We start from the raw sequence: 14,801 nt of genomic DNA on the forward strand, positions 1-14,801 counted from the left end.
TCATAAATATATATTAATTTCGGCCATCAATGTATAAAGAATCCTTTAGCTCAGTGGTATAAATAGTGGTGTTTATATCTCAGTAACCCGGGTTCGAACCACAGTCTTGACATTTTTTTCATACTTTTTAAAATGGGACCCACAAACCGCTGACGTGTCGCGTCAGGAATGATGCAACTGCCTCATTATATTATAGATTTTGTGATGAAACTTATGGATTTGTAGCCTATAAGATAAGGAGAATGTTTATTCGATGCTGCAATGTTATCAGTAATATTTTCTTTTATTATGGTTTCTTGATATATTGTAACTTTACACAACAGTAATTGGTACTTCAACGATTTTGTCATCCTTTGTAGCGTTACATTAAGTGATCGTATACTAGGTGACTAAATGATAACGTGCGCCCTGGGCGGAGTAAATAGATTTCAAGATATTATTACTTTTAATTTGTAGACATAATAAAATTAAAATCATAGCAAAAAATACTATATGTTATAAACTAAGGGTTAGACGAAATTTAGTATTTCAATCTAAATTAAGCTGCAAATTTTTTTAAAAAAAATTGTATATTTGTTTGCATAAAATAAATTATTAATATAAAATAAAACGAAACATAAGCAATAGACTAATAAAATATAAAAGAAACAATGCCTTGAATGGTTTCAAATCGGAAACGGAGTTAAAGCCATCCATTTGATTGCTTGAGAGAATGTTTTGATATGAGCAAAATCGATAAGAAAGGTGTGGTGAGTTTTCTGAATTATAGAAGCCGTGTATTTATACTAAAAAGGAATCGCCGTGTGGTCATATGGATTCAAAATAATGGCCGTAACTAAATCGAATATTACACATAAGTACATAACTTGCGCTCTAATCTTAGTCAAGAATTACCTTAATATTGTAAATAGTTAATGCAAACTTCCTTTTATCAATCGCAATTGAACAAATTTAAGAAAGTTCATGATTATTAATTGATTACAATAATTTGAAACTTAATATACGTTCCTTATATCCAAAAGTCAAGTCCTCACAAATCACGTATTATTACCATCAATTTACCAAATTTGTAATTTAAAAATATACGAAATTATTAGAAATTTCCTTTTTCCCAATCATCAATCAATTTTGTCATTTTAAATCACGTTTGAATCATGGGCAATTTGCTCCGCCATTATTTGCATTATTATTATTATTATTATTTTTTTTTTTTTTTTATTAACCAGGTGTTGACCGGCCTTCGGCCAGCCCACCACCTAGGCCCGGAGCCAGCCGGCGTCTGTACCTTCTTACGGGACCTCTCAGACCGAAGCCTGAGGTGTTACCAGTTTAGCTAGCTCGTCCGAGTTCATTATTTGCATTATGCAAGCTGGCGTTAAAATCTTAATTACGATAGATCACCTAAGGTAAGTTTTTATAATTGTATGTCAGAAAATCGTATTGTACCTTAGTTTCTACAATCGCAAGACGGGGATCATCTAACAATTTAATGAAACGGGGCAAGTATGTGCTGGATTGGTTTAGGGGTTGCTTTTGGTGTGACGAACTGGGCGAGGCACTCTATCGACATGGATAGTGCTACTTTGCAGGATGCCTTTGGAAGATTGAAGAGCTTTTGCAAACGCCACTCCAATACTATTGGTGAAGCTTCACCCGAAGACGTCAATGGGATCAACTAAAGGGTCAATATGCAGCATTTTTCTATTTTCTTTTATAGAAAAAAAATTAAATTACTGATAACAAAAATTTTATTGTGGGATTAATAGTTTTAATAGTGTATAATTTTTTAAAAAATAAGTTGTCAATGTTCGTTCAAAACTTTTACCAAAAAATTGTTCAAAGTAAATTTTGAAACTAAAAGATTTATGTATTTTATATGGTTTATAGTTTAATTTAAAACGATATATATATATATATATATATATATATATATTAATCTTAATAATTAATTAAATTATACTTTTTACTTATATAATTTTGTAATCATTTGAATGTGAGACTTTTAACAGTTTTAGTAATTTATAGTCGTTTTTAAAAATTCAAAATATAACATATACAGAAAAATCTAAATTTTTTTTATTATATGGTTATTGTGGTTGTTTAATTTATTTAATGGTTTAATATTAAACAAATATGATAGAAGATACAATATTTTTATCAAATCTTTATTATTCAAAATCATTAATTGTCATATATACTTTAGCCACATTAATTAATTCCGTAAATTCTATGTAAGGAAATAATAAAGTACATTAATAATGAATTTATTGTTAGTATAATAAAAAGTTAATTATATAATTAGATGGACCAACATATTTCTCTAATGATTCTAAGAATCATCCTAGTGATGACACGTGGCTACAAAAAGAAGTTGTAATGTTTCTCGAATTAATAATATATAGGGGATTTCCTATATATTATTTTTGGAGTATTGATTAAATGACAATCTTGTGCATCGTGCTTACTTGTCAAGCTGAGAGAGCTCTTCATCCATTTTTTTAAGAGAAATTGCAGTCAATGTACAAGGAAAACAATGTAATTTATGAATCTAGAAAATGAACTTTTATGACACTGTATAATTAAATTTCAGACCAAAATGCCTCTATGATTTAGACCTGTGTATCTACGTCTCTCTCCCTTATTTTTATGCAAAAATATAACAATATATGTATATCCCATGTTAATTGCTTCTCTCTGTGTTACAATATGTAAAATGTTATCAGAAATTACTTTCAATCGAACAAAACACAGAAAAAAAAAATACTTCTCTTAACTTTTCTTGTTCAACCTTAACGGATCCAAGTTCCGAGTTTTTCTTCGTGTCAAGCTGCACTTGTCAGCGTCTGCAAGGCTCGCCATGAATCCGAGCTCCGACTTCTTCTGTCCACCGCTGCGTCTGAATGTAGATCTTCCCCGTCAAGTGTATCCCTTTCACAGCTGTGCTTCACCTTTCACTTATGTTTACGTTGAGCTCGCGTTCCGAGATTCGCACGGCGTACTTCTCAAACCTTCAGTGCCTTGCTCTACCAATTTCTTCATGCTCGGAATCAAGCTCGCCGTCGTACTCATCCTTGTCATCGCCATCCTGCGTAGAATAAGGTAAAAAATGATAATAATAGTAGTAAAAATAGTGTATTATTGTTTTCAAGTATTTTTCCAATTTTTACGATTTTTAAACGCCAGCTAATAAAATTGTTAGTTATACTTCAAATTGTTTATCCAGCCAACAGTTAATCATAGCTAATATTTAGTTTAGCCGAATATATGAATTTTGTACATCCAATAATCCATATACCCTCACATTAGTGTCGATTTCCTCCTTTTAAATGCACATTCTCTGTAACAGTCTTTCTACATGCGGAATAGTTGTAACCAAATCCTTCACAATTAATCCATACCGGTCGCCACACTAAACATTTAATATGTTTGATAGAAAATACTGCATTTCACACGTTAGATTGAACAACTAATATGAAAAAAAAATATTCTAAAAACTTGAAATAAAAAAATTGTATCCATATACATATTAAAGTAACCAGCTGAGTGTTGTGATTGATGTTCCTGGAGAGGATGAATCTTATCATCTCCAGCCGAGATTGTTTGGAAAGGTAACTGATGGATCAAACAAATCAGTGATCTGACTTGAACATATTGTATTGCCATTTAATTTGTTTCTGTGTTCAGATAGTACCAGCGAAGTGCAGATATGAAGTACTATCAACAAAAGTCGAGATCCGTCTTGCAAAAGCAGAGATCATCACATGGGCCTCTCTTGAACACGGCAAAGGGCTAGCGGTTTTGCCGAAGCCAAATTTCTTATCAGGTTTTGTCTTCTTCTTGTTTTCTTAGGTTTCATCTTCTGATGAGACCACAGTCTCTTTGACAAGTGAAACTTTTGTATAATGGTGCCAGAGGTTTCAAAGAGACCGGCGTATCCTTCTTCCAAGAAAGTGAAGGACTGGGACACGTTTGAAGCCGAAGTGAAGAAACAGGAGAAGGGTGGGAAGCTGGAAGGAGACGCTGCTTTGAACAAGTCTTTACGTGAGATATATTCGAATGCCGATGAGGATATGAGACGTGCCATGAGCAAATCTTTTGTGAGTATTTACTCTTTGGTGTTTCTTTGTTAATGGAGTTTCTGATGACTTATTTATGGTTTTTGGACAATGAACAGGTGGAATCAAATGGGACAGTGCTGTCAACAAACTGGAAAGAGGTTGGGGCTAAGACAATCGAGAGCACTCGTCCGGATGGCGTGGAGCTCAAGAAATGGGAGATCTAATCTTCCTTTGTGATACTTGGTCCCTTTCCTTCATGTAATGAGGATCCTAAGATTTCATTGCTTTTGTCAAATATGTCTCTTCACAACTTTTTTGATGTTTTCATCTGAATATTCACAGATCACTATTCTCAAGTGTCTTGTTAAAACTATATCCGCAAAACTAAATAGCCAAAGCCAAGTAGGCAACTGTATATGAGATTTTCCTACCAAGGGAAGATGAACTTGTATGTCAAATTGCATTGGTAATGATTACACAATCTTTCACACATCTTACAGTCTAGAACTGTTTTAAAGTGTTTGATATGGGTTTGTTTGGACACGTTTACAAGAGACTGTAAAATGGATAATGAGTTCAAATCCCTTTCAAGTTTCTGGTCAAGGTTTCAAACATTTGAACTGTCTTCAGTAATGTATGGGCGATGAGTTAAGGGATTAGACAAGAGTTTCGTTTAGTTGATACATTTTTTTAATGAAATTTCAAATTTATTAATCCATTGAGGTAACTATCATTTATAAAAGAATACTAAGACCACCTGTGGCTATTTTATTTTGCTAGGCTACGAGAATAACTGGAAAAAAAAACTGAGAACAGTTCCGACTGTGCAAAAACCAACGCTGAAGAAGTCCGACAAGCTTGTGACCAGCTCTGTACTTGAGGGATGATATGCGATCGATTGTGCATCATCTTATCTATGACAGTGCGCATAGCATCGACAGTTGATACATTAAAATGGTAAAATAATTTAGTTCATATATTTTAATGGTCTTTTCTAAGATAAAATGTAAAATTCCATTACAAGTTCGTGTATTGTTATGGGTGTACAAAAGTTGGTATTTTAAAAGTGGTACGTAATAGTAATCTATTTAATATATTAATATGGTAAGAGCACCTATAACAACAATTTTTAGAGAAGTTCTAAACGTTTAAGAAAAAAAAATATAGGAGAGAAAATGACCAAAAGTTCTAATATTAGAGGTTTTTAAAAGGGAAATTAGGCTGTATAACCAAACAAAAACGTATAATTCATTTCATAACCATTTACCCTAACATTTTTATACACGGTGTTAACTTTATAAATTAATACTATATTGCCCCTTCTTGCAACCGGTGAAACCTGAAACAAAAATAAATATTATTCTTAATTATTATTATATCTAAAAAGTAAAACATGGCTTTACTAACTTCACATCATTCCTTTTTATTTCTTGCTAACTTCGTAACCTTTGAATGCTCTCCGACACCGCTTCGCTCCACATCGTCACCTCCACCGGATTAACATTGAATTGTTGACTTCTTCTTCATTCTTTGCAAGCGCGTCCTCTTCTTCTCGTCTGAAATCGTCGGTCACACAACGGCGTTAAAGTGTCAGTGACGAGTAGTATGAGACCGTTCCTATTCCACTTCACATCGTCGATTCTTCTCAGATCTCTGGAACTACAGTAAGTTCTCGGGTGTTTACCTTCGAATTTCTTCATATGTTGTTATTTTTCTTTTCTATTTGGGATATTTTCGGAATTAAGGTACTATAATTGGTAAATCTACAACCTCGTTACCATTGCATGTCGGATCTGATTTTTGCGCCGAAGTTCGCCAATTGATTTAGGGTTTCGGTTTCCCCGATCGTTCTTGATTTTGAATTTTATGAAAAATACATAGTAAGTAGTATAGTAATATAATTTGTTATATGGAATAGCATCTGTAATACAACTTGTATGCGTGAGATCTCTTACGCCTATTTATATTTGAGATGGAATAGGAAAACTATATGTTCAAACTATTCTATTTGAGATGAAATCGATTGACAACGTATTCTACTTGAGATGGAATTGAATGATCTGTAACGTATGTGCTACCATTTTTTATCAACAATCGTATTGTTTGAAATATAAAAGGTTAATTTATATATAAAATAGAATGAATTACTTTGTCATAACCATGTTTTCCTCTTACTTTGTTCTTTAGGTTTGGCATGGACGAATTAAGCCTTCGTAGTAGATTTTTTAAGACATGTTTTGAACCCACTGAAAAGACGGATTAACCAATATTTCAACCTCCGCTGGTTTGAGATGATCAGGAATGCATTAGAGGGTTCAATCTTGTTCGTTGTTATTTCATGTTCTCTTGACATAAATGGAATAAACCTTTTATGTATAAAAAGTTTTAACGTAGGCCACTTGTTTGAATGTATACAGTGAAAATATCTTGGTAACTCCAACTCACTACGTGTCTTTCCCCTATTCTCTCAAATGGAATAGATGTAACCAACTTATAGCTATTTATTCCATTGCATTTGTCGTCACCTCTTCTACCACAGACGCCAAGCTTCTAGAAAACACAGGTTAGGGCAATTTAATGTTTCTCTATTTCCATTCCATTCATTGTAAATGAAATGGAAAGGCTCCGATTTACAGTCCTTTCTGTTTAGATTTGGATTTGGGTTCTCGAAGATTGTACGTTTGGTGTTCATATATGAGGTATTAACAATGATTTATGCTCACTAAATTTGGTTTGTCTTAGCATTACGGTTTATATTTCCTAACTTGAATAAAAGTCTTCTCGTAACCCTATACACATACCCCTTCCCTAGTCATTACCTTATGCTCCTTGTTTAAATTTAGAAGGTGAAAATATCTTCGTTAATGGAGAGGTGTACGTGGCATCCTCCTACTCTTTCATATGTACTTGTTGTCATCAATTTGTGTTAAGTGTTTAATGTCAGGTGTAGTTTTACCACTCCCCCATTAGACTTGTATCCAAGTGACATAGTATACAGTATATGGAATGGAAAATGTACAACAATATATACATGTCACTCTAAGATTTGTATCTACGTTTCCCACTGCATATTCCATGTTGTCATGAGGTTTATATTTCCATAAGATGTGGTATCCCTAGGGGTTTATATTTCCCTAACTTGGGTTTAGTGTTTATACTCAACTGTTGTATTACCAGAAGCTGATGTTATGTATTTCGTGTGGCTAATTAAGAATGTAAATACCTATTTCTGTGTATTAATGCACGCATATTTAGTTTACCAAAGATTTCGCTTCCCTGTGCTGGATTGGGGTTTATATTTCTCTATCTTGGGTTTAGTATTTGATGTCAAGTGTTCTATTATCATACCCCTATCTTTGTATTTGATTTTGCTCATGAAGTGTCTAAATACATATGTCCCCTAGTATGCCAGGTGGATTTAATTTCAAAAAGGTTTGGGTTCCGTTACCTATGTCTTGGGTTTATATTCCCGTAACTTGGGTTTAGTGATTACTCTCAACTGTTCTATTATCACCTCAGTTAGTTTTGTATTTCATCTGGCTCATTATGAATGTAAATACATGTCTCCAAGCTGCCATTATAATACTTAAATATATACATGTTGTACTCTGCAGCTAGCGTTTAATGTGTAGTTTTACCACTCCCTCATTAGATTTGTATCCAACTGACATAGTATACCGTATATGGAATGGAATGGTTTGGTTCGAACACCCATCTTTTATGTCTGCCACTCCGGGTATTGATAAAATAGTTTCAATTGGACTCCTTCATAAGTTGGATCTATCTTCTCTCTTACTCCTCTGACTAAATCATACATGTTCATATCACGGTAGAGGTTAATGTAGTGCTCACCAATGAAGGAATGGTCTGGTTCGAACACCCATCTTTTATGTCTGCCACTGACCCAAAATCCAACAACCAGTAAAACCTTATCTTCGCTATTCATCTGCAATTAAAAGTAAGTGAAAATCCATTTATATTTCAAAATTTATTCCATTACAGATTCAGAATAATATTATTGTATCAGAAAAGAGTAAATTTCCTATGAAACTAGGTTTATTAGAATATTCTCACACGAACTTACCTCCTTCTTGCTTCCAAGCAGTGAATCTGTAACTTCCTTCACTTTGTTGCTTCTGAGAGTCTTCACATAGATTACAGTGATTATTATATGGAATACACCATTTATGGTTTTCTTTCATTTCACCATTTAAGATTAGCGGTGCTAATTTCCACCACTCGTTTACCTCTCCACAGTAAAAATATCTTCAGTACATCTAACTTTCTACGTGGTTTTCCCCTACTCTTTAATACGGAAGAGCTGTAACACACAATTGCAAATTTATTGCACTAACTACATCATCGCCTCTCCCCAACCGCACACTTCACCGTCTTTGTTGGTGATTAAATTAGTAAATAATAAACTGTAAATCTATTCTATTTCTTCCAAATAGAATGGTAAATACTCTCATATGAAATGGAACATGCATAAGTTGGATGACTGAGCGGAGATATTCTATTTCCAAGTTGGGTGACTGTGTAAGTGCATCAGTTTATTTATGCTGACATCAACTGTCGCTATATTATGTATATGCTATTTTAATTGGAACTATATATGTATTTCTACTACTCTATAAAAAATATATAGTATGGTAATACGATTCTTGCATTCTCCGTTTGTTTAACGTTGTTTCTTTTACACTTCCGATTTTCATCTACTCCTCTCTCTGCATATTTTCCTTCCTTTGATTTTCATTTCACACGCTTCCAAAATTCTCTCATTGTTACTATGAGTCACAAAATCACCACGTCGTTTACTTTATGTGAAGGAACCGGGTACCTGTTACTTAGAAAGGTATAACCGGCTGGAATGATGGCAAAAAGACAGTCATTACATTCTGTCAAAATCATATCTATTCTCTTGATTTCTCTCTAAAATATAGCTATTAGGCCAATAAGCCCTTTTTAAAAACTGCTCTGACACCGACAAAATAGATGTCACTCACCGAAGAGAAATTGGTGATTTAACTGATTTGAAATAATAAAACAAATTCAAGTAATTATAATAATAATTTTTTTTATTTAGAAACTCTCATGGTGTTTTACCATTGGAGTAGCTCTAACATCTTAAGTTAGTATATTTTATGGAATTTTCTTAATTAAAGGTAAGATTTTCATCTTTCTAGTTATTGCTCCTTAACAACAAATCAATTGTAAAATTTACAAATTTCACCGAAGTATTTACAAAAATGTAAACTTTTTTTTTGTAAAGAGAAAAAATGTAAAAAAAAAATTTGGTCTAAAAAAAATGTAAACTTTTTGCGTTAATACATGTATATAAATGAAACTTGCACCCAAGAAAAATAAAGAGAAAACGCAGAAAAGAAAGTTAGAAAGAAGTTTTTTTGGTGTGTGTGTCTAAAGAAACAGTATGGATCGTGGCTTCATCTTCGCTATGTGCGTTGATCATATTCATATCGCTTTATCTATGGCACTGCTGTCGCTCCGACCGAACAGCGGTTCAGGCAACACTTTAGCAAAAATAAGAGTCATAAGACGGATTGAGCGGTTGAGCCCAATTCTAATCTTTAATAACTATTTATCTATTTTCGTTTATCGTCTATTTTATGCTCGGTTTTATTTTGGTTACCTCTTTATGATTAATTTTGTGATGAAACCTACGGATTTATAGCCTATAAGATAAGGAGAATGTTTATTCGATGCTGCAATGTTATCAGTAATATTTTCTTTTTATTTTGGTTTCTTGATATATTGTAACTTTACACAACATTAATTGGTACTTCAACGATTTTGTCATCCTTTTGTAGCGTTACATTACGTGATCGTATACTAGGTGATTTACATATTTAACGTGAATGGCGTTAATTTAGGGAAAATAATATGTATAATATACAAAAGAAATTTAGTATGGCGATATGTTTGTTCCAACCTAAGCTAAAGATTTTCAGTGTTTACACAAACGAAGAAAAACAAAGAAACAAAGTAGATCTTTTCGTTGTTTCTTGTGTACCAAGTTACAATGATCTTTTTAGTTTGTTCTTCAATCTTACTTTATTGTAATTGGGCAAAGAATTTGCGTAATAGTAATTACACGTTGAATGCAGCAACTTCATTATGAACCCTTGAACTCTAATTAAATTAAACGGTTTGTGAAGACCTCGCAGCTCACATCAACTCATCTTATTTCATCAGCTCAAATTTGTGAGAATTAATCTTGAGAAGTATACCACATCGACGAAAACTTTATTACAAACCTTTATATTGTAGATTTGATTATAATTTGTTTGGCGTAGATTTGTTTAATAAACGTGCGCAATGCTTTAGATTAATATTTTCTCATTGTTTGCAATATTTGATGTATTTTACTTAAAAAATAAAGTTAATAAATTTCAATGTCTTTTAATTTCTAAATTTTCTTTTTGGTAAAATTTTAAAATTTATATCATTTTTGTTTTTTACATTGTTGCAAGGAACTTGTTATACAAAGACACAAGAAAAACAGAAATCCAACACCCGAACACAAGAACTGAAAATTTTATATTATACTATTACATTATATTATTTATATAATTTATATTATTCTCTTAGTTCTTTCAAAACACTTATAGGTGATAGGTAGTGTCATATATATATATATATAGCTCAAAAGAATGTTGAATCAGATCGGACTGAATATTTATTGTCAAGAGCACTTCCTAACCTGAATCAACCGGCCGGCGTAGAGAGATTCAAATCAGATTCTAAGAACTTTTAGCTTAAGGTTGGATGTTTAGTGTATGCATATGATACACTAATATGTACTTTTTTCTTATTTTCAAGTTTATGCGTTTCCGTTAATTTAGATCATAATTAAGGAAATTTTTGATTGCCAAACTTTTCATCAATTTACCGCTGTTGGCGCTGGATGTTGTGTGCTGAAAAAGCATATTGGAGAGACTACGAGATGACCTGCTCTGATATGCATTTGATAGTAGTTTACAAATTTAAAAGCTACTACATAATATCAAGTTTTATAATTCCTACCAAAAAAAAAATATCAAGTTTTATAAAATATTATGTCGTGCTTTAAATCTAGAGAAAAAAAAACTTGGTGATTTTCCCTTATATATGATTTAATAAATGAATGTTGAAAATTCGATGAGTGCTCCCGGTATGTAATTGACCAAAAATTTTACAAATTATTCTCGATATACTATATTAACAAAATCAAATTTCGTTTATCCTTATTAGATAAGATCATGATTAATGAAAGGGGTTCTTAGTTTTTTTAGTTAAAAATTTAGAGACGGTTTCTTATATTCCACTAAGAACTTCATCCTAAAAATCCCGATGCTCTAAGTATATTTTAAATATTGCAGTCTATTTTTTGAAAGTTACAAGATTGATAGCAAAACTGATTGTTCCGAAACAACAATTTAAAAACAAAAATATTTTGGACATATTATAATACTTTTCATTTATATATCCAACATTAAGAGATTGATTTCTAATCGACCAAAATAACAAATAGAGAAATAACAAAATGGGTGGTTTTCCTCTCTTCGCTGGACGGAGACAACAAAAAGCGTACGTGGGAATCTTTGCTTCTTCTTTGATAGTATGAGTAATCGTCAGAACCGTTTTTTTTTAATTTGTTTCTTTTACCCATATGATAAAAGGAGAATGCGACTCTACGAGGGCTTCTAGGGACCATATTCTGAGACTCAAAATAATTGAAAGAAGACAAAGACTCTACATGCATTATTGTCTTTCCTCATCTGCTTTAATTCATCTTTCATATCCCACGTGAGATGACAAATATCAACGTGGAAATCATTGGCCAAAAAATGTAGTTAGAAATCTCACTATATATTCTAACTCGCAGCAGTGCGAATTAATCATTCAAAAGCAAAATATTTCTAAACAGAGAGAAAGAAGTAAGAAATGGCGACCACCCCCATGTGCACTGAGTGGCAGTTCAGCGGGAACGAGGCAGCCAAAGAAGCTGCTGCGGCCGCCCTAGGTGCCTACACCTCTAAACTCATGGCTCTTTGTGATCCTAATGGCAAGCCCATTTTGCCCCCGAGTAACAAGGCCGTGGAGACCAGCAATTCAGCGGAAAAGGCTGTCGTTAAAGTTATTCTCTCCGGCACTGGAAACGCCTATGCTCCTAGCATTGGCCTTCCGCTCGCCAAAAGGTAAAATCTTAAGACTAATTTTAATTTAGCCTCACTTATAGTTTTGCACCTAACTTCATTAGGTCCCTTATTATCGTTACTAGGTTACACTTTTGTATCTACGTGAGATTTGTATAAAAGGCAGTAATCTATCAATCTAAGAATCCTCTTTACGACCACAAAAGGGTCTTGACACAATCATTTTTGCTTCCGTTATTCTTTGTTAGTGCCGTAGCAGAGTATCTAAACAGAGATCTTCCAAAGAAGCTAACAGCAGCTGACGTGTTTATGACTGTTGGATGCAAACGAGCAATTGACCTTGCGGTGGATATTCTGGCTAAACCAAAAGCCAACGTTTTGCTTCCGAGGCCAGGCTTCCCGTGGGATGTAGTACGCTGCATCTATAAGAAACTCGAGGTCCGTTACTATGATTTCATCCCTGAACAAAACTTTGAGATCGACTTCGAAAGCGTCAAAAAGGTGACAGACAAGAACACCTTTGCTATATTTATCATCAACCCTCACAATCCCAATGGAAACACTTACTCGGAGGCTCATCTCAAACAGGTACTTATAAATATAGAGACTCTTCAGTCTTATAACTACTAAACTAGTAATTAAAGTATTTCATTTTTTTTCTTCTAAGAATGTAAATATCATTTCAAAAGATGAAGTTAGGTGTAACATTAAGTTGTTGACAAATTGTAGAATCTAAGTATTTCACTTCACTATGCGGATCATCTAACTTGTTTCTTGTGTAATTGTTGAACCTCAGCTCGCTGAATTGGCTAAGGAACTCTCGATTATGGTGGTTTCTGATGAAGTTTTTAGATGGACCGTCTTCGGGAATAACCCTTTTGTGCCGATGGGAAAGTTTTCTTCCATCGTACCAGTGGTTACACTCGGATCCTTATCTAAGGGATGGAATGTCCCAGGATGGCGAACTGGCTGGCTCGCGCTGCACGATCTAGACGGTGTCTTCAGAAACACTAAGGTCCCATCCTTTTTAACACATCATTCTAAGCTTCGGCCCATATACTAGATTTGATAATTAAACCTGTAAATTGTTTGTCTTTAATTTTTGGTCTAACCCTTTTGTTATTGTGGACAGATATTACAAGCTGCCAACGAATTTCTCCAGATAAATGCCAAACCTCCGACTGTTATTCAGGTAAGGACGGTCTGATTTCGTTAAACTTGGGTTACTCTCTTGCTCTTATTGTACGAGTAAACAAAATATTTAACTATGCGGTATTTTATTCAATGTTAATGCATATATATAGGCGGCTATGCCTGACATTTTGGAGAGAACTCCAAAACATTTCTTCCACGAGAGGGGAAGTTTTCTGAAACATAAAGTAGATATTGGATATTCTAAGGTCAAGCACATACCTGGCCTCACTTGTTACATGAAACCCGAAGCGTGCACCTTTTTATGGGTATTCTATTATTATTACTATATTTTAACACAGTATTTATCTTCTCCTATTTTGAGATGCGACAATCTTGACATTGAACATTATTACGCAGACCAAGCTGGATATATCGTGCTTTGCTGACATTGAAGACGATCAAGACTTCTGCAGGAAGCTTGCTATGGAAGAAAATCTCGTCGTTTTGCCAGGTGCTAATTTTTCAAATCCCTTTGCAAAATATATACTACAATGTTTTTCTTGTTTAACCATAGAACATGTTGTGTGTTGAATTGGTTAGGGATTGCATTTAGGCAGAAGAATTGGCTGAGGCATTCTATCGACATGGAGACGCCAACAGTTGAGGACGCATTTGAAAGATTGAAGAGCTTCTGTGAACGCCATTCCGCTGAACGTGGAGCTTCACTCAAAAACGTCAATGGCGTGAACTAGAGGGTCAACATGATGATCTTTGCCTACGTCTAATTACATATGCTATAATAATAAATGGGTGTTTTCAGTTCAAAAAAATAAAATAAATTGGTGTTTTTGGTAATGTGAGATAAATCATGAACACTTTCGTATTTGTAACAAATAAAATTGGTGTACTTATCATCAATCTAGAATGTTTTCTCATAATGTAGCTACTTTCGAATAATAAAATTAATATGTCCCAAATTCTGTTTTATTTGAGATAGATTGACGTGCAAGTACATTGATAACTAACTGATGCGGCCATCAGATCAGCAACTAAACCAGAGATCAACCCAAAACCCTACTCAACCAGCCAAAGCGCCAGCCAGGACATACGTGCACTAAAAACATCATATCTTACAAACCAAGAGGGTTTAAATGACAAGGTTAATTTTTATGGATTCTACATTCAAGAAGGAGTCCAGGATGGAATCGGGACAAAATATTCACGGAGCAAGAAGTTATGAATTTTATAAGTCATAGGTTTCTCAGCCCGTCCATCTGCGAGTACCCGACTTTAGAAGAAAATTCAAGCCCAATGAAAACGCGGCCTGAAGCAAAGCCCATCATAGGAGTCAAGAGGAGTTTATCAGCTTTTTAGAAAGCCCAATATCAGGAGAAATGGCCACGGAATTATAAAGTTATGATCCAATCTCCAAAACCGGCCAAACCAGTTCTAC

General features: G+C 33.8%; 2 protein-coding genes across 2 annotated transcripts; both read left to right on the forward strand.

The window, feature by feature from the left end:
- Nucleotides 1-2,857: 2,857 nt before the first annotated feature.
- On the forward strand, nt 2,858-9,569 carry LOC106349809 (protein SGT1 homolog A-like). Its single transcript, XM_013789775.2, has 5 exons — nt 2,858-3,099; nt 3,533-3,608; nt 3,685-3,823; nt 3,913-4,097; nt 4,175-9,569. Exons 1-5 carry the CDS (start codon nt 2,858-2,860, stop codon nt 4,280-4,282), a joined length of 750 nt encoding a protein of 249 aa, XP_013645229.1. The 3' UTR covers nt 4,283-9,569.
- A 2,307-nt stretch (nt 9,570-11,876) lies between these two features.
- LOC106346576 (cystine lyase CORI3) lies at nt 11,877-14,325 on the forward strand. Its single transcript, XM_013785947.3, has 7 exons — nt 11,877-12,256; nt 12,463-12,802; nt 13,011-13,229; nt 13,347-13,406; nt 13,519-13,674; nt 13,766-13,859; nt 13,949-14,325. The coding sequence occupies exons 1-7, from the start codon at nt 12,003-12,005 to the stop codon at nt 14,098-14,100; spliced, it is 1,275 nt and encodes a 424-aa protein (XP_013641401.2). The 5' UTR covers nt 11,877-12,002; the 3' UTR covers nt 14,101-14,325.
- Nucleotides 14,326-14,801: the final 476 nt, after the last annotated feature.

This window comes from Brassica napus, chromosome C1 (genome assembly GCF_020379485.1).
Source record: "Brassica napus cultivar Da-Ae chromosome C1, Da-Ae, whole genome shotgun sequence".
In the NCBI taxonomy this organism is placed as follows: domain Eukaryota; kingdom Viridiplantae; phylum Streptophyta; class Magnoliopsida; order Brassicales; family Brassicaceae; genus Brassica; species Brassica napus.

Excerpts from the sequence above, each read along its gene's own strand:
- LOC106349809 (XM_013789775.2), top strand. The coding sequence starts at position 2,858 with ATGAATCCGAGCTCCGACTTCTTCTGTCCACCGCTGCGTCTGAATGTA. Across the intron at positions 3,100-3,532 it reads GCCATCCTGCGTAGAATAAG|TAACCAGCTGAGTGTTGTGA; the intron begins GTAAAAAATGAT and ends TACATATTAAAG. Across the intron at positions 3,824-3,912 it reads GAAGCCAAATTTCTTATCAG|AGGTTTCAAAGAGACCGGCG; the intron begins GTTTTGTCTTCT and ends TAATGGTGCCAG.
- LOC106346576 (XM_013785947.3), top strand. The coding sequence starts at position 12,003 with ATGGCGACCACCCCCATGTGCACTGAGTGGCAGTTCAGCGGGAACGAG. Across the intron at positions 12,257-12,462 it reads GGCCTTCCGCTCGCCAAAAG|TGCCGTAGCAGAGTATCTAA; the intron begins GTAAAATCTTAA and ends ATTCTTTGTTAG. Across the intron at positions 13,407-13,518 it reads AACCTCCGACTGTTATTCAG|GCGGCTATGCCTGACATTTT; the intron begins GTAAGGACGGTC and ends GCATATATATAG.